The 18,777-nt window shown below is 38.2% G+C and overlaps 1 protein-coding gene across 3 annotated transcripts in view; it reads right to left on the bottom strand.

Moving 5' to 3' along the window:
* LOC126457099 (BRCA2-interacting transcriptional repressor EMSY-like) overlaps window positions 1-18,777 on the bottom strand; it is a 320,327-nt gene that overhangs the window by 237,760 nt on the left and 63,790 nt on the right. For all 3 annotated transcript variants that reach the window (XM_050093126.1, XM_050093127.1, XM_050093128.1), the window contains exons 3-4: window positions 15,344-15,518; window positions 994-1,169 (exon numbers count right to left, since the gene is read on the bottom strand). In XM_050093126.1, the coding sequence (XP_049949083.1) occupies window positions 994-1,169; window positions 15,344-15,518 (351 nt within the window). The remainder of the gene's footprint in view (window positions 1-993; window positions 1,170-15,343; window positions 15,519-18,777) is intronic.

The raw sequence follows: 18,777 nt of genomic DNA, 5'->3' as shown, positions 1-18,777 counted from the left end.
CGTCTCCATGGGAAAATAGCAGCCTGCATTGCTGCGAAAGGTGGATATACACTGTACTAGTGCCGACATTGTGCATGCTCTGTTGCCTGTGTCTATGTGCCTGTGGTTCTGTCAGTGTGATCATGTGATGTATCTGACCCCAGGAATGTGTCAATAAAGTTTCCCCTTCCTGGGACAATGAATTCACGGTGTTCTTATTTCAATTTCCAGGAGTGTAGATCTAAAAACAAAGAAGATGTGACTTACCAAATGAAAGTGCTGGCAGGTTGATAGACACACAAACAAACACAAACATACACACAAAATTCAAGCTTTCGCAACCAACGGTTGCTTCATCAGGAAAGAGGGAAGGAGAGGGAAAGACGAAAGGATGTGGGTTTTAAGGGAGAGGGTAAGGAGTCATTCCAATCCCGGGAGTGGAAAGACTTACCTTAGGGGGAAAGAAGGACAGGTATACACTTGCACGCACACACACACATATCCATCCGCACATACACAGACACAAGTAGACATTTGTAAAGGCAAAGAGTTTGGGCAGAGATGCCGGTTGAGGCGGAAGTACAAAGGCAAAGATGTTGTTGAATGACAGGTGAGGTACGAGCGGCGGCAACTTGAAATTAGCGGAGGTTGAGGCCTGGCGGGTAACGAGAAGAGAGGATATACTGAAGGACAAGTTCCCATCTCCGGAGTTCTGACAGGTTGGTGTTAGTGGGAAGTATCCAGATAACCCGGACGGTGTAACACTGTGCCAAGATGTGCTGGCCGTGCACCAAGGCATGTTTAGCCACAGGGTGATCCTCATTACCAACAAACACTGTCTGCCTGTGTCCAAACTAGTGCATTGTGTCTGTGTGTGTGTGTGTGTGTGTGTGTGTGTGTGTGTGTGTGTGTATTGGTAGTAATGCTAACTGATTTTACAATCATATATATTATTATATGAGAATACAGATTCTTCCTAGCTATGTGTGTGAAAAGGATCCATAAATTACTTACCACTTAGTTTTACTGTTTCAGCTGGAGGTGGCAATTTAGCATTTTCTGCTGCAGCTATATTTGCAACATTATTTGCCAGTGCTGTAAATGCTGTCTGAGGAACCAGCCTCGGCATTAATGGCATCAGTCTTCGGCCTTCAATTGCCCAATTTTTTTCTGTGTTTGGCCCTGCAATGCTGAAAAATATTGAGATGATAATCATAAAACCACAATGAAAGCTGAAACAGCAAGAAGAACAAGAACATATAAACTAGTATATGATCCAAATCTACACTGGAACTAAGTAAGCTGACACAGCAAGATGAGCAAGGGCATATAAACTAGTACATTGTGTGTGTGTGTGTGTGTGTGTGTGTGTGTGTGTGTGTGTGTGTGTGTATTGGTAGTAATGCTAACTGATTTTACAATCATATATATTTTACAAACTTCTGTTATGGAATTGAAAAGCTGCGAATTTAGAATGGCACAGAGAGCAACTGGGAAGTTAGATGTAACAGCACACGCTGAAAATAGAACCATAGCTAGGGTGAATAAAGGGCAGAAAAAGAGAAAAATAGAAGAATCAAATACTTTAAGGAGGAAAAGACAGCTAATGGCAATAAATCTAAGATGGTGAGGCTAGGCAGGTAATAGGACCAAAGCATACACTACAGTGCTAATTTCAACTGGCAAACTTTTGAATTACTGATATTGAGTTGAACAGCCAAACAGTGAAACAATCATCAACATTACCTCTATTGTACAGTACACCAGAATGTATGACAGGGTACTGTGTGTTACCAACAGGGATATAACACCTGACCATTCATTTTCACTGAACACTTAGCTTGGCATAAGAAACTGCACACTGCTTGCATGTTAGAAGGTGTGTGACATGAGGAAGTTCTTTCTGACTTTTCACCAGTTCACCATTACACGCTGCAAATGAAGCACCAATCAAGACAATGGGAAACTAAATGTGAAAGCACTTCAAAGAAAGTAACAGGGTTCCAGTTGCTTGTACAGTGGTATTCACAGTTACTTCCACATCAGCAGATCAATAACTAAGTAGCATTATGTGCCAGTATGGAACGATTTTAAATTAAAGAATGCTTTTTAGGCTAAATGACTACGTTGCGCAAAGATAAAGACAGCCTTCCATCACAATAATATGGTTTGCACAAAACTTGAATAACCTTCCATCTATCATATTCATTCAATTTGGCTCTTAGCAATTAGTTTTGGGTTGCAAAACTGAAGAAATGGCTGACTGGATGGAAATTCACATCAAATGATGGAGTCAAAGCTGAGACAAATAATCATCTTTCACAGATGAAAATTATTAAAAAGTTGGAAAGTCACTGGACTAAATTATGATTAACAAGATGTGAAAATAAAAAAAAAATAATCTCTTTGTCCCACCACACACTTCTTGGGTGTCCTTTTCTCAGCACTCGGTTTCCTACACATGCTTGGTTCAGCTTACACCAACTGTTCCTCTTTACCTCCTGTTCACTTCTCCATTCCTACACAAGCTTTATTATTGCTTGCCTTTTCCTATCATAACTATTTTAAATCCCTGTAGTCGAGTTTATATCTAACACTTGCTGTGTGTTGTGTGCAGCAGCTTTGTGGGTCTATCTCAACCAATAACATAACGGTGATTTTGTAAACTTCTCTATCTCGTTGCCTCAGTGTTGTCACAGCTCTGTAGATAGCTACTGATTTCACATGCAGCCATTAGCACTTCACAGTTGAAAGATAGCAACAGCACTGTGAGCTGTCAGGGATCTTCTTATGCCATCTTAACTACAGTCTTTTATTCTTTTTCTCTTTTCTTTTTCTGAGTGCTTGTTCTCGAAGTGTTCCTACATTACGCAGAACACAAACTGATCCTCCCTGATGTCGGCTTCTACCAGTCTTGACTCTTTTTTTTTTTTTTTTTTTTTTAAAGTAATTCAGTTTATTATTTATGAAACTAATGGTTTGATAATATTCACATCTGTTGCCACCTGTCATTTTTGGAAATGGAATCATCAATTTTCTTCTTGAACACTATTTCGCCTGTCTTGTACCTTGAGCACCAGGTGGAACAGTTGTATCACAGCTGGCTTTCCCAAGGGTCTCAATAATTTTGATGGAAAGCCATCTATTTCAGGTACCTTGTTTTGACTTAGAGCTTTCAGTGCTCTGTCAAGTTCTTCTTGCAATATAATATTTGTCATCTCATCTTGGTTCTCTGTCAAGGCTAATCTAACTTGGTGCTATCCATAAGATCATCTTTTCTGCACTTCCTGGGCTGAGCTGTGCGTATATAACTTTCCCCATTGCAGTTGATACACTCATGTTATGTCACTCTGCAGAGAATTTTTGTGGCAGTGCTGGTACAGAAGGAGTGTAACATGTACATTAAATTATAACTGCAGATATTTTTAGGTACTTTGTGGTTAATTGACAGCACATCATGAGGCATGGTTTACAAAAGTTTGTGATGAGTTTGATTAGAGCCTTATCATAGTCATTCCTGGTTGTTCACTTTTTTCAATTACATATGTAAGTTACTCAGTATATAGTCCAAACGTAGTCAGAAATGTGTATACAAGATGAAAGGAATGCAACAAATTAAAACAATGAGCAATATAATAATCCCGTAATACTGGGCAATGTGGCATTAGCCCACTGATTACATTACTCATTATTTGTCAGTGCCCCAACACAAATCAAATAAACTGTCATTGGCTGCAGATGGAAGCAATTTATGAATTCATGTTATTATTGTTGGTCTCTTACAATCTCTATCCAAATTTAAATGGAAAAATGTCTCATAAGTTACCTTTCGACTGATACAAGAAGAGGCAAAAACAAGCTGCTTGACATTTCACATCACAAAAAGTATAAAAAGAGAATTCGTGAGGGGCATAATCCTGATGTTCACACTTTTCATTTCATTTCATGTCAGTGACGCTTTCTCTTGCCTTGTCAATCCAGCAAAGCCTAGTTTAAGTGTCATTTTTATTCACGGACTACAGTTGGCCTAAGAAAAAAATGAGGGCTCAAAACTTTATTCGTTACTAAGTCCTCACTTTCAGCCCTTTTTTTGGGTTCCATGCCTCAGTCTGTAATAATGGAACCCTTACAGGATCACTTTGTTGTCCATCTTTCTGCCTGTTACGAACTCTTTTTCTCAGGAGGAGATTGACACATCACATTCAAATTTACGACACATATTAAGGTCTATGGCCCCTTCACGGAACAAAAATTTTAAGCTTCTAAGACAATTCAATCAAAAGATATGATCATTTATGGCTATATTCTTATCCTGGAAAATCCACTCATCCAAACCTATATGCTACTTCCTGTTGACCTAGAATACTGAAAGTTGACAAGAAACAAGAAAGGAAAATATGTAAAATTTGTTAATTTTTAATTATATAACATGAAAAATTATTTATTTCTCTTTTTTATCTGTCTCTGTGTTTGTCTGTCCTATTATTAAGATCCCTTTTTCTCTGGAACAGGTTGGCATATCAAGTTCAAATTTATGTCACACACTAACTTCTATGAGCCCTTGGTGGTGTAAAAATGTTAAGCTTCTAAGTCAATGATCAAAAGATACAGGTATTTACGTCAGATATTTTGAGACTCACAAACCTGCTCATCAAAACCATTCTCCCTGTCAATGTAGACCCATGAAATTTGACTAGAAGCACGGTTCCACAGTATAAGTACAAAAATCTGAAAATTGTTAATTTGTAAATATATCACATAAACAATATTTTTCTGCCATTAGAACATACACTGTATTCAACATCTGTCAAAAACGCAACAGAAGAACATTACTGCATGCAAATGTAAAATGTGAGTTGTAGTCAAGTTCTAGTAAGTAAATGAAAAACATTTTGTTAAGTCTTATATATCTCCATATGTAAACAGAGGTCCCCTGCTAGCTTCTTTTTGTATGTTTGGGGTAATCTGAGGAACTACTACAGAGATGCTGATATGGTCTTGGAATACCTGGGACCGTTATCTTGCCAGTATCTATACTGCATACAGACAAAAATTGTTGCGATTCTCGATTCCCAGGGTGGGTGGACCACACACACACACACACACACACACACACACACACACACACACACACACACACACACACACACAAAGTTTCCACAGAACCCTCAATGCACGAGTCCTACTCGCACTTGACCAATTTTTATGTAAGGAATACCAAATGGAAGCAAAAAATCCAATAAATATACAGTACTGCCAGGACAAAAGTATCATCATTAGACAACTGTAAGGAAATGTAGAATGATTTTGACAAAATTTCTATTGTCGTAACAGGTGGTAGCTTTCTTTAAATGTGACTCATTGCAAGACAATGCCTGTAACAAAGAGAAAGAAGCCAATATTATCTGATTACAAGATCAGTGGTAACATCTTGAGCACTTCACATCATGTAAGCTTTTAAGGGTACTAGAAAGCAATATGAAATGAGGTGAATATATAAAATCAGTATTAGGGGAAGTGAGTGGAAGGGTTCTGGAAAAGTGCAGGGCATCTATAAAGGAAATTGCAAACAAGATGCTAGTGTGACAAATTCTAGAGTAGTTATAATTGAACTGATGGTGTTCCAAGTGCTGCAGTGGGGGCATTGTATGTCACAGGATGCTGAAACATTATAGGTATGTTCATTAATTGGGTAATGTGGTATGTGTTGTAACTGCGACCAGGACGGTCGCGGGGTAGCACTGACGGAAGGCGCGGCGGGACCCACGGAGAGGCCCGCGAACAACAACACAACAGAAAAGGACGGACACGACCAACGTAGGACAGAATGAATACGACAAGACCGAACAACAGAGTCACAAGGAAACAAACGCGTACATGAACCAGGAAAAAAGCAGTCTATCACAGGCGAGGTGTAAACCGATGTAAGTGAGATCAGACTGACTGGATGAGCGAGTGGCCGGTGCTTAAGTATGCTCTCGGGGGCACCGCTATTGGCCGCTGAGACCACGTGTTCCTCTGTGGCGCCGCCACACTAAAAGCGGGCCAGGAGGCGCGCACCGCCACAGCTTACGGTGCAGCGACCTCTATGGGTCTTCGACGTCCATGACGTCTGGTGCGGATTCAAATTCAGCGGCACGCGGTACCAGAGTATGGGTGCAGGAAAAAGAGAGGAATGATGAAACACATGATAACATATTTATTACGATATGGTCAGAAGTTACAAGATATGTTCAGTAAGGCCTCCCAACTCAGCAACATGCTGCATCCGCAGCACGGTATGATTGACAGTCGCTTGCAGCATATCCCATGTAATCAGAGTGACATGTCTTTGTATGCTATCTTTCAGATCTTGAAGAGTCCAGATACATACATTCCAATATCCCCATTACCAGAAGCCACATTGTTTTCTGTCAGGGGATCTGGAAGGCCACACATCTTCAAATTGCCTAGAGATGAAGCAATGGTTGATTAAAACTTCTTGAAGCAAATCTCCCACCTGGCAAGCAACATGTGGTGTCACCCCATCATTCCATAGTGGTGTGGACGCAGTTGCATTCTTGCAAATCTGGAATCAAGTGTGGCACAAGGAGGTCCTTACAAAATGCAGATGTCACTGTACACCGGACAGGCCTGTAGGTATCATCTCCTCAAAGGAAAAATGACCAACACAGATGCTGAGTCAAGACAAGCACAACAAAAAGACTGCTAAACATGTGAGCTTTTGGCCAAAAGGCCTTCTTCTAAAGCAAACAAAACACACACACACACACACACACACACACACACACACACACACAAGCACAACTCATCTGCACATGACCACTGTCTCTGGTCACCAAGGCCAGACTGCAAATGATGGGAGAAGCAATCTGGGAATTGGGGGTAAAGAGGAGCTGCGGGCGGCAGAGGTATAGATAGAAGGGTAGGGGTGGGGGGATGGTAAAGTGCTACTTGTGGGAGCTTGCAGGGATGTGGTACGGACAGGATATGGCAGCTAGATGCAGTGGGGAGGTTGAGGAGGGGGGGGGGGGGGGAGGGGACAAAATGAAGATCAGTAGAGAAACAGGGAAAAGGCTGTGGTTGTGTTGGTGGAATAGAATGCTGTGTAGTGATGGAGCAGAGAAGGGGACAGGTTGGTGAAGAACAGGGACTAATGAGAAGATTGAGATCGGTGGGTGGGGGTGGGAGGGCGGGGGGGTAGAGGTTACAGGAACTGAGCTGAGGAAAACTACATAGGGAGTTCCCATGTGTGCAGTCCTAAAAGGTTTGTAGGAAGCCTGTACGTGTTGCAGCCTGTGGAGCAGTCATTGAAGTGAAGAACTTTATGTTGGGCACCATGCTCAGTAACTGGGTGATCCAGCTGTCTCTCAGCCACAAGATTAAAATATGATGGCATTCAGCGTGCCATCAAATTTTAATCTTGGCACAATTTTTCGTTTTTATTGGTAATTATGGTTTTCAGTGGTAAATTATGTCAAAGCATGTATGACATGTGATACATCTTTGATAGTTTTTCTGGCACTGATGATGGTTTAGAACTGAAATAAGTAGCAGAATAAATAACATTATCACAGACTGCACAGTGTTAGGAATTTTGTAAAATTTGTACATGCTGCTGACCATCGCCTAAGCAAGATGCATGTTATGTTTTATCAAATAAAATAATTTCATACACCTAAAGTTTGGATTTTAAAATCCTGAAACCTGTCATGGTTTGAATAAATTAGTACAACTGAAACAGATCTCTCTAAATTAATTTCATGCCTTTCAGTTACAGATGTCCTACAAAGCAAATATTGTCAATATCTTGAATCATTTATGAGATATGATAATTATTATGACCACATGATTTGCAATGGGCAAGGATCTGAATGGGTGCATTGCATGTGACCATCCTTCAAATATAAAAGCCAATAACTCAAGAATGAAATAAGGCATCATTCTCCTCTCAATTTTAAATAAAATTTTGATATCTTATGCTCAATATGTTCACTCGAATGTATGAGCTAAAATCAACCATATACAAAGTGTATTCAACGCATTTTTACCTCTGCAAAACCTTGAAACTTTTGAGCAATGTTTTACTTAATTTGATGTAGCATAGTGACTATGGCATATAACGAAGAGAAATTCAGTCCTTTATTGAGCAAAGACACCAGACTGTAAGACATGCACAAATTAGGTTTTTTCATCTAATAGTTTCCTGAAAATGGATGATAAGTATTTCATGGGAGCTGGCAAGGAACTGCGCGCATTGCTTCCAACCGTCCGTTGAATAACTAATAATAACCTAATAACTCGAGAATGAAAGGATATATTGTTTTACCCTCAATTTTAAACAAAATTACTATCTACATTTCATTGACTGCAATATTTGAGTTAAAGTCAACTACACGCAAAGATTACACTATGTGTTTTTGCCTCTGCAAACTCTTTAAAATTTCATGCAATGTTTTACATAATTTGATGCAGCACAGTAAGTATGACGACATTTATTTTTTATTTTTTTGAGTCATCAGTCTTCTTACTGGTTTGATGCAACCCACCACAAATCCCTTCCTCTCCCAACTTTTTCATCTTGGATTAGTACTTGGAACCTATGTGCTCAATTATTTGGTGAATGCATTCCAATCTCTGTATTCCTCTACAATTTTTACCCTCTGCAGCTCCCTACAGTACTGTGGAAGTTATTCCAGGATATCTTAACAAATGCCCTAACATCCTGTCCGTTCTTTTTGTCACTGTTTCCCATACATTCCTTTCTTCACCGATTCTCCGGAGAATCTTCTCATTCCTTACCTTATCAGTCTACCCAATTTGCAACCTTTATCTGTAGCACTATATCTCAAATTCATTGATTCTCTTCTTATCCGGTTTTTCCACAGTCCATGTATAGTGCTTCGAGAATTTCAGCGTAAATTCTAGAACCACTCCGCTTACCATCTCAAACACACGATATTTTAGATGTGAGTGGGGAGAAAGGAACCTTATCTACTGCGTGTCACCTTTCTGTGTGTGTAGGTCTGAAGTTTATCGTGAGAAGACTTATAGACACGGCGGTCAAACAGCACCGACAAGTCCTTGTCAGTTGGTCCATGGTAGTCATAATGAAAGCACACGGCAGTTAATGTAACTGTGTTTCTAGCATTTGGACACGCGAGGAGACTTATTTAACAGTATTTATTCATGTGGAGAGTGAGATTTGTAAAAGTTTGATGTTTAAATATATGTTGTTAAGTGAAGCAAAAGAAACTGTGTACGTCTACTTATTTTTATAAGTAGAAAGAATTTTGAGAAGTTCCTGTTCCCAGCAATATACTGCAGAGAAGAAGAGAAAGGGAGTTTGCAGCAGCAGGCTAACCAGCTAGGAAAGTTGGCTGACCATCTCAAGTAAGTCATATCGTTAAAGAAGTAGAAGTTTGTACATATACTTCACCACTTCAAGTCATCCAAAACATTAGGATGTGGCGACTGTGACAGTACTCGAAAAACAGGAATTCTAAGACCAAAAATGAGAAAAGTGGATGTTGTATGTTGCCATAGCAACTAGACTAAACATGATAAAGAATTTTGCTCCGAGACTTTGGGACATGCCCAAGTATTCAAAAGAGGAAAAAAAATTTGAATTGAGAAATAGTGAAGAAGATTTCAGTGGGTTTTTCTAGGATAAAATACGCCGAGATCACTTTGACAGAGAAGATCTGGTGCAGGGAGTGGATAGCTCTCCCACACATCAAGGGGACGCAGGTGCAGAAAACAACATCCAACGCTGCTGGCACCAGTTGCTGTTCACCGGTGCTGACCCGCTTCCACTTCCACTAACTGACACCTACGTGTAAACCAATGACCGATGCCACCGGCACCAGTTGCTGTTCACCAGCGCTGATTACACATCAGCTTATTGATGTAGCCCAAATTCTACGTTGGATGAGCTTAAAACAGAACTTTATTGTTTAAATACAACGTGGTATAAACTGATGCATGAACTATATTAGTGTAGTTATTATACTTAAAGTTAATTTTTAAATGCTCACAAGGTCCAAAGCGGGTAAAAATATGAAAAATGAACAGCAAGTTGGGGAAACCCAAGAACCAACAATGGCTATGAGAGTTACAAAAGAAGGACCTAACTGGTCCGAGTTAGTAAATTTGGTCAAAACTTTAAATGATAAATTAGAAGATCAAAGTACTCAATTAAGACTAAATTAGATGTCCAGAGGACAGCTTTAAGTAAGGAACTAAATGTAACTGTAAGTAAAAAAATTGGTTTGGTACATTCTAGTTTAAATGCTTAGAGTGAAGTTCTAAATAACCAGGGTGGAATCTTGAATAGTCAAGCAACAAATCTAGGTATGTTAAATGCCAAAGTTGATGCACAGAGCAAAGAATTTAGTAATCTATGCGAAGGCATGGATGTTTTAAAGACTGAATTTGACACCCTAAATGGTAAAGTAGAAAATTTGAAATTAGATTTAAAGATGGAATTGACTGATTTAAACGTTCATGTAAATCAAATGTTTACTGACTTCAGACAAAAACAGAAGGATAATTTTCAGGCTCTGACAAAAAGATTGGAATTGAATATTGAGGAGAAATGTAATAGTGCAGAATTAGAGATTAATGAAAAGTTAGGATCACTGGAGGATGTATGTAATGCTCAGTTTAATGCTGTAAAACAGGGATGGCATACTCTGAAAGAGAGCATTTACAAGCATAGCGAATTAATTCCTGTCATCAATCGCAAATTACAGGTGTATGTAAATGAGTAGACAGTGTAGAAAAAAGCTTCAAAGAGAAGATAGCAAGCTTTGATATGATAAATGTATGTAGTTTGGAGGAACCATTGGAACAAATTATAGATCAAAGAGTTACCGAGAGAAAAACCACCGGAAACGTTTTGACTATTGCTTCTTCCAAACTTAATGATACCATCAAGGTTATAGACAACCTGTGGAAAGAATTAAAACTTATCCAAAATAAAGTAGAAAAAAAGTGTATCGTCACACAGTGTTGTGTACCTAGTGAAGTGGTGATTGTTTTGCAGTGGGGAGACTTTCAAATAAAATTTAATGAGAAGTACTGATCTGCACTTGCTCAAGTGAGGTTCATATCATATCCTTGAGATCTTGCCAGAGTCATCTATCCCCCAGGGATGTTAATATTCTGAGTAATTGGGCGGAATGACAACCATCGGATCCCGAGTTGTTTTCGGTGTTTCTTCCAAAATAGTTTTCCTGCACCGAATTCCTTGCAAATATTGAACTGTTCTGTCATCTATTTTGAAAATCTTAAACTATCCTGTAATCTTTACTTGGAAAATTGGATATGACAAAAAAACAAATATCAAGGGATCACCAATTTAGTATTGGTGGGCAGCATAGAAGGTAAAAATCATAGGAGGAGACCAAGAGATGAATACACCGAGGAAATTCAGAAGGATGTAGGTCACAGTAAATACTGTGAGATGAAGAAGCTTGGACAGGATAGAATAGCATGGAGAGCTGCACCAAACCAGTCTCTGGACTGAAGATGACCACAACAACAATAACAACAACATGGAGAAAAGAGAACCACTTGTATTAATATCAAGAACTCAGATGGAAACCCAGTTCTAAGCAAAGAAGGGAAAGCTGAAAAGTGGAAGGAGTATATAGAGGGTCTATACAGGGATGATGTACTTGCGGACAATATTATGGAAATGGTAGAGGATGTAGATGGAGATGAAATGGGAGATACGATACTGCATGAAGAGTTTGACAGAGCACTGAAAGACCTAATTCGAAACAAAGCCCTAGGAGCAGACAACATTCCATTAGAACTACTGATAGCCTTGGGAGAGCCAGCCCTGACAAAACTCTACCATCTGGCGAGCAAGATGTATGAGACAGGTGAAATACCCTCAGACTTCAAGAAGAGTGTAATAATTTCAATCCCAAAGAAAGCAGGTGTTGACAGATGTGAAAATTACTGAACTATCAGTTTAATAAGTCATGGCTGCAAAAAAATTACATGAATTCTTTACAGACGAATGGAAAAACTGGTAGAAGCCGACCTCGGGGAAGATCAGTTTGGATTCCGTAGAAATATTGGAACATGTGAGGCAATACTGACCTTACGACTTATCTTAGAAGAAAGATTAAGGAAAGGCAAACCCACGTTTCTAGCAATTGTCGACTTTGAGAAAGCTTCTGACAACGTTAACTTGAAGACTCTCTTTCAAATTCTGGAGGTGGCAGGGGTAAAATACAGGGAGCAAAAGGCTATTTACAATTTGTACAGAAACCAAATGTCAGTTATAAGAGTCGAGGGGCATGAAAGGGGAGCAGTGGTTGGGAAGGGAGTGAGAAAGGGTTGTAGCCTATCACCGATGTTATTCAATCTGTATATTTAGCAAGCAGTAAAGGAAAAAAAAGAAAAATTCGGAGTAGGAATTAAAATCCATGGAAAAGAAAAAAAAACTTTGAGATTCGTCGATGACATTGTAATTCTGTCAGAGACAGCAAAGGACCTGGCAGAGGAGCTGAACGGAATGGACAGTGTCTTGAAAGGAGGATATAAGATGAGCATCAACAAAAGCAAAACGAGGATAATGAAATGTAATCAAATTAATTCGGGTGATGCTGTGGGAATTAGATTAGGAAATGAGACACTTAAAGTAGTAAATGAGTTTTGCTATTTGGGGAGCAAAATAACTGATGATGGTCGAAGTAGAGGGCAATGGCAAGGAAAGCGTTTCTGAAGAAGAGAAATTTGTTAACATCGAGTATAGATTTAAGTGTCAGAAAGTCGTTTCTGAAAGTATTTGTATGGAGTGTAGCCATGTATGGAAGTGAAATGTGGACGATAAATGGTTTAGACAAGAAGAGAATAGAAGCTTTCGAAATGTGGTGCTACAGAAGAATGTTGAAGATTATATGGATAGATCAAATAACTAATGAGGAGGTATTGAATAGAACTGGGGAGAAGAGAAATTTGTGGCACAACTTGACTAGAAGAAGGGATCGGTTGGTAGGACATGTTCTGAGACATCAAGGGATCACCAATTTAGTACTGGAGGGCAGTGTGGAGGGTAAAAATTGTAGAGGAACACTTATTTCTTTCATTGCTCAACTGAAGCATTTCTTCTATTACTAGTGGTTTCTTTGCAGTTATGTTCTTTGTACTTATGTTTTTCTTTCCGACTTCCGTGTCTGCCCTTTTCCAAAATATCCATTCCTCTTCAACCAAACCGCCTACTGAGCTGCTACTTATAACAGTATCTATAACCTCAGAGAACTTCAAGCATACCACTTCATTCCTTAGTACTTCAGCATCCCACTTCTTTGTGCACTGATTCTTCAGGCTACTCTTCATCATTACTAAATTGTGATCTGAGTCTATATGTGCTCCTAGCTACACCTTTCAATCCAGTATCTGATGTTGGAATCTCTGCATGACCATGATGTAATCTAACTGAAATCTTCTGTATCTCCTGGCCTTTTCCAAGTATACCTCCTCCTCCTGTAATTCTTGAACACAGTACTGACTATTGCTAGCTGAAACTTATTGCAGAACTCAGTCAGTCATTCCCACCTATCATCCCCATATTTCCCTGAAACCATTTCTTCTTCTCTTTCCCCTACAACCGCATTACAGTACCTCATGCCTATTACATTTTCATCTCTTTTTACGTACTGAATTACCCATTCAATATCCTCATATATTTTCTCTATCACTTCATCTTCAGCTTGCAATGTCACCATGTATATCTGACCTATCGTTGTCAGTGTCGGTTTGTTGTTGGTTCTGATGAGAGCAACCCTATCACTGAACTGTTCACAGTAACTCACCCTATTCATAACAAATCCTACACCATTTCCTGCTGTTGCTGATATTACCCTACACTCATCGCAAAAGAAATCCTTGTCTTCTTTCCATTTCACTTGACTGATGCCCGCTATATTTGTACTGAGCCTTACCATTTCCCTTTACAGATTTTCTAGCTTCTCTACTATGTTTACACTTCTGACATGCTGTGCCCCGATCATAGAATGTTACCCCTTTGTTTGTTATTCAATATTTTTCTTACAGTCATCTCCCTCCCAGCAGGCCCTCCTAGATATCTGAATAGGGAACTAGGCCAGAATCTTTTGCCAATGGAGAGATCATCATGAATGTTTTTCAGTCTTGGGCCACATGTTCTGTGGACACACGTTATGTATTTTTAATACATTGGCTGGCTACCATTACCTTCGGCATCTTCATGCCATTGATCACTGCTCATTCCTCCACCTTTAGGGATAGTTTCCCACTGCAAGGGCAAGAACGTGCCGTTAACCTCTGTCCGCTCCTTCTTCCTCTTTGACAAGGCCATTGGCAGAATGAGAGCAACTTCTTATGAAGGAAATCTGTAGCTGTCACTGCTGATGATTTTTATTCAAAATTTAAGTAATGGCAGGATTCGAACCTGGGACCGAGGACATTTTGATTACTAATCAAAGGCAATATCCCAAGACCATGGGTGATAACAAAAAGAAATTCAGTTCTTTATCGAGTGAAGATATCAGATTGTAAGATGTGCAAAAATCAATTTCTTCACCTAATAGTTTTCAAAAAATTGAATGGCAAGTACTTCGTATCGACTGGCCCCACAAAATTCTTAAGAATGCACAGAAAAGTAAGGTTACAATATTATGAAAAGTATAGTTGTTACTTATCATATAGTGAAGATGCTGAGCCGCAGATAGGCACAACAAAAAGTCTGTCACAAAATAGGCTTTCGCCACCCCACCCCCTCCCCCCCGCCGCCCCCCATCTCTGTTACATACAATACACTTAGCTTTTCATTCTTATTAACTCATGCATGATGTTTAAACAGTAATCTCTGTCTTGCATAGTACTCTGTCTTTCACCTTTAAGCTCTCAGGTTTTCAAATATCATCCAATGCAGTCCCCAACAATCAGTGTTTCCTTCTAATCTGATATGGCAAGTTTCCCCTGACTGGTGGTTCTAGTTGACTTTCCCGAAATCAACCCCTTTTCCTAGACCTCACCAGTCCTTTTCCTTCACACCTCTTCCTTCCCCTTTGACCTGTCTGCCTGAAGAAGGAGCCACTGACTCCAAAAGCTTGCCTAATTACAACCTTCTTCTATGTGCATGTTCTGCCACCATTGGATGAGTAGACTTTTTATCTAACCAATTAAATTATTTTGTCAAAACTTTATTGTTTTTATTGTTATATTAATCCACAATAGTTCAATTATTAAGTGAAAATTTGAACTGTGAAGACTTTGAAAACTAAAAGAAAAAAGCTGTACTTAAGTTCTGTTGTAAGAACTGAGGCACACAAAACACTTTAAAAATTTTTTTTTACATACTTACTGTTCTGCAATTGTTGCAAGCTTTTCATCATTAACAGCTCTTCTGATTTCTGCACGATGTCGTTCCATCGAAATGTTGAGTGTCGCAGCAATATCTTGAAGCAATTTTCTCTTTTCTGAGCTAAGTTCCCCCTGTGCTCTTAATGCAGAAACCAAGCTGGCATAGGCCTCAAGTTCTAAACAGAAATATATTTGCAGCAAATATAGTACAATTAATTTCAAAATATAAAAACTTCAATGAAATCTACCTTGTGTAACTACTATTTACATTTCTTTATACAACAGTTATATAATTATAGAGTTTTTCACAACACATTATAAACTGATACTCCACTTTTACTATTTTTGCTTTTTTGTCCTGGCTAGTAATTAGTTACAATTTCACAGCAAATTTAATAATTTTAAAAAATGGAACAAAAATTGTTGTAATATATTGTTTGCGGGACACTTTCAGTAACCTTCCACTCTGTATGGCTGCTTCCTGCCATTGAAGAATTTAATAATCATTTATTTGTGAAAGTGTCTGTTCAACTGAAGTCTATCTATGCTACATCAGTGCATCTCAGGTAACTGCTGTCTCTCTCAATTACACCAAAAATTTAGGAGTCTGGAGACATTCACAATCAACACTGGGAGTACAACAAGAATTTACATATTCACATTTTTTTAACTCGAAGATACATTTTAATTCAGTTCACTTTCTCCCTTTTCTCTTCTTTTAATAAGTGAAGATATAACAAAATAACTGAATAACAGAAACCCACCTTACATAATACCTTGTAATCTACTTCTTAATAATTGGCTTCTAAAGAAGTTAATGTGAAACATTATAACATTCTTAGCAAAAATAAGTGTACATTTACACATACTAATGTACATGGCTGTTTTTAATAGTAATATAAACAAAATGTCCTGTCACTGATAGCATATGAGCAGAGTGGTCACTAATGGCACTCATGAATTAAGTTAACAAAAGAAGCAGTTTAGTACTATAGTCATTTACTGCATGACATGTCAAATTCAAAAGTTTTGCTTCATAATGATGTCTGAACACAAAGTCACACATACGTTGAGGTGCATTCAAAAAGCAATAGGAATTATGTAAACTCACTTGTCATATTAGTACAATTTATTCATTATTAAGTTGGCAAATGACAGAAAAGTAGTTTTACAGTGTTAGAGACATATCAGATATGTACTATGTTATTACCTGTCAAAAGGGTTACTTGTGTTTCATTAGTATTGATGATTCTTTATTTTGTATAAAAATGGATAAGAGAATTTATACTAAATTTTGTTGCAAAAATGATAGAAAAGTTTAGAAATATTAAATATTACCTTCAATGAGTTCACTAAAAGTAGAAGAAGGGTTTACATATGGTATTAGAATTTCAGAGTAAGCTGTGAAAATACTGAAGACAAGAAGTGCCCTGCATGCCCCTGCACATCATCAGAATGCCCCCTGCACATCACCAGCTGATGAAGTCATGGGAAAAGTGAAATAATTAAGTATGAATGATCGTCAAACCTCAATCACAGAAGTCACTAATGATGGTTACACATCAACTGGTTTATGCCCTGAAATTTTTTTCCAGGTATATGGGTATGAAGTTTATGACAGCAAACTTTGTTGTGAAATTGTTGAATTCTGAACAAAAACAGTGATGAATGTGAGTGGCTTAGGATTAGCTAGATGAAGTCAGAAATGATGCAAAGCTACTGAAACATGCCACAACATGTAATCAACCATAGAGTTCTGGATATGACATTGAAACTAAGGTTGGAGTACCCCAGTGGAAGCATTCTGGATCACCATGACTGATAAAAGCTCAACAAACTGTGTTATTCAATTTTAACACTATATTGCACCATGAGTTGCTGCTAAAACGTTGAACAATCAATAAAGAGTACTGCTTGAAAGTTCCATGCTATGTGTGTGAAGCAATCTGACACTAAATGGTTTTTGCATCATGATAATGTACCTGCTCACACTTTGTTACTTTTTTGTGAACCTTTGGCCAAATGTAATACTGTAATTACGCCAGACACGGCCTCATATGACTCTTTCTGTTCTCAAAACTAAAGAAAACCTCAAAAGACAGTTTTTTTAAGCACAGATGAGATTAAAAATGCATCACAGAGAGAGCTAAAAGAAATCCCAAAAACTGAATTCCAGAAGTGTTTTGGAGGTTGGAGAAAGTGCTGGCATAAAATCTAAATTATCTTCGGGGCTATAGAAGTAATTAAGGTATTTTGGACATACGAGAGTAGAAGACTCACTAGAAAAAGCTGTAATGTTTGGAAGAATAGAAGATCAAAGTAGTGGAGAAAAACCTCGGAAAAGGTGATTGGATGACATTTAAAAATGTACTGAAATATCCCTAGGAGAAATGAGCACAAAAACAACACACAGAAGAGTAGGAAGAGACATCATTCATCATTTCAACACAAGTTGGAGACAACTTGGTATATCTTAACAAAAAAATATTGATGTGCATAAATAAATAACATTCTACCCAAAAACCACAAGTTTTCACTTTTTAACACATCTCACACATGTGTATACACATCCACCCCATTCATCCCTCACACAAAATTCTGAAAGAAGGAAGATTACAGTTTAGTGTTATGTTGACAATGAGAAATGGAGCACTAGTTCAGTTTTGAAAAAAGGCCGGTGAAAGAAATGGCTGTGCCTTTTCGAAAGAAACATGATTCCAACATTCACTTTAAGCACTTTTGGGGAATGACAGAAAAAAATAAAACAAAATTTGGGTGACTGGACAAGGATATGAAACCCATTCCTTATAAACATATTTCCAGTGGCTCAACCACTTCACCAACCTGATTATTTTCAAATTCAGGAACAATTACATGATCAACACACACCATCTTATGAACTCAAATGGATTACAACAGGAATAAAGATCTCTAGTGCCAGAAAGAGAGAGCTCCACAATGAGTTAAAATCAAACAGAAATCCAGATTTTGTTATTTATATCAAACAGTATAAAGCTGTATTTAGGAAAGTTGTAGCGGCAGCTAAAAAAATGGCAAATAACAAATTCATACGAGAACACAGAAATAAGACAAAAGCAGTGTGGTCAGTTGTTCAGTCTGAACTAGGAGCCAAAGTAAAAATTCATGAGATTTTGAAAATTAGACATGAAAATGAAATTATAGTTAACCCTGTTCAGATGTCAAGTTGTTTCAATGAATTCTTCCTAAACGTAGTAAGATCGGATGTGGATATGACATTCTATCAGGGCATCACAAATTTGGAAAACAGCCAGAACACATCTTTTAAACAATTTGAAAAAATAACCCAAAGGGATGTGGAAAAGGAAATATTGTTTCTAAAAAACAAAACCTCACATGGGTGGGATGAAATAACAACATCTGTAATCAAGTATGTGTACGATATTATTTCCCAAC

This window comes from Schistocerca serialis, chromosome 2 (assembly GCF_023864345.2).
Source record: "Schistocerca serialis cubense isolate TAMUIC-IGC-003099 chromosome 2, iqSchSeri2.2, whole genome shotgun sequence".
Lineage (NCBI taxonomy): Eukaryota > Metazoa > Arthropoda > Insecta > Orthoptera > Acrididae > Schistocerca > Schistocerca serialis.
The sequence above is the reverse complement of the archived record's forward strand: the minus strand, read 5'-3'. Positions and strand labels throughout refer to the sequence as shown.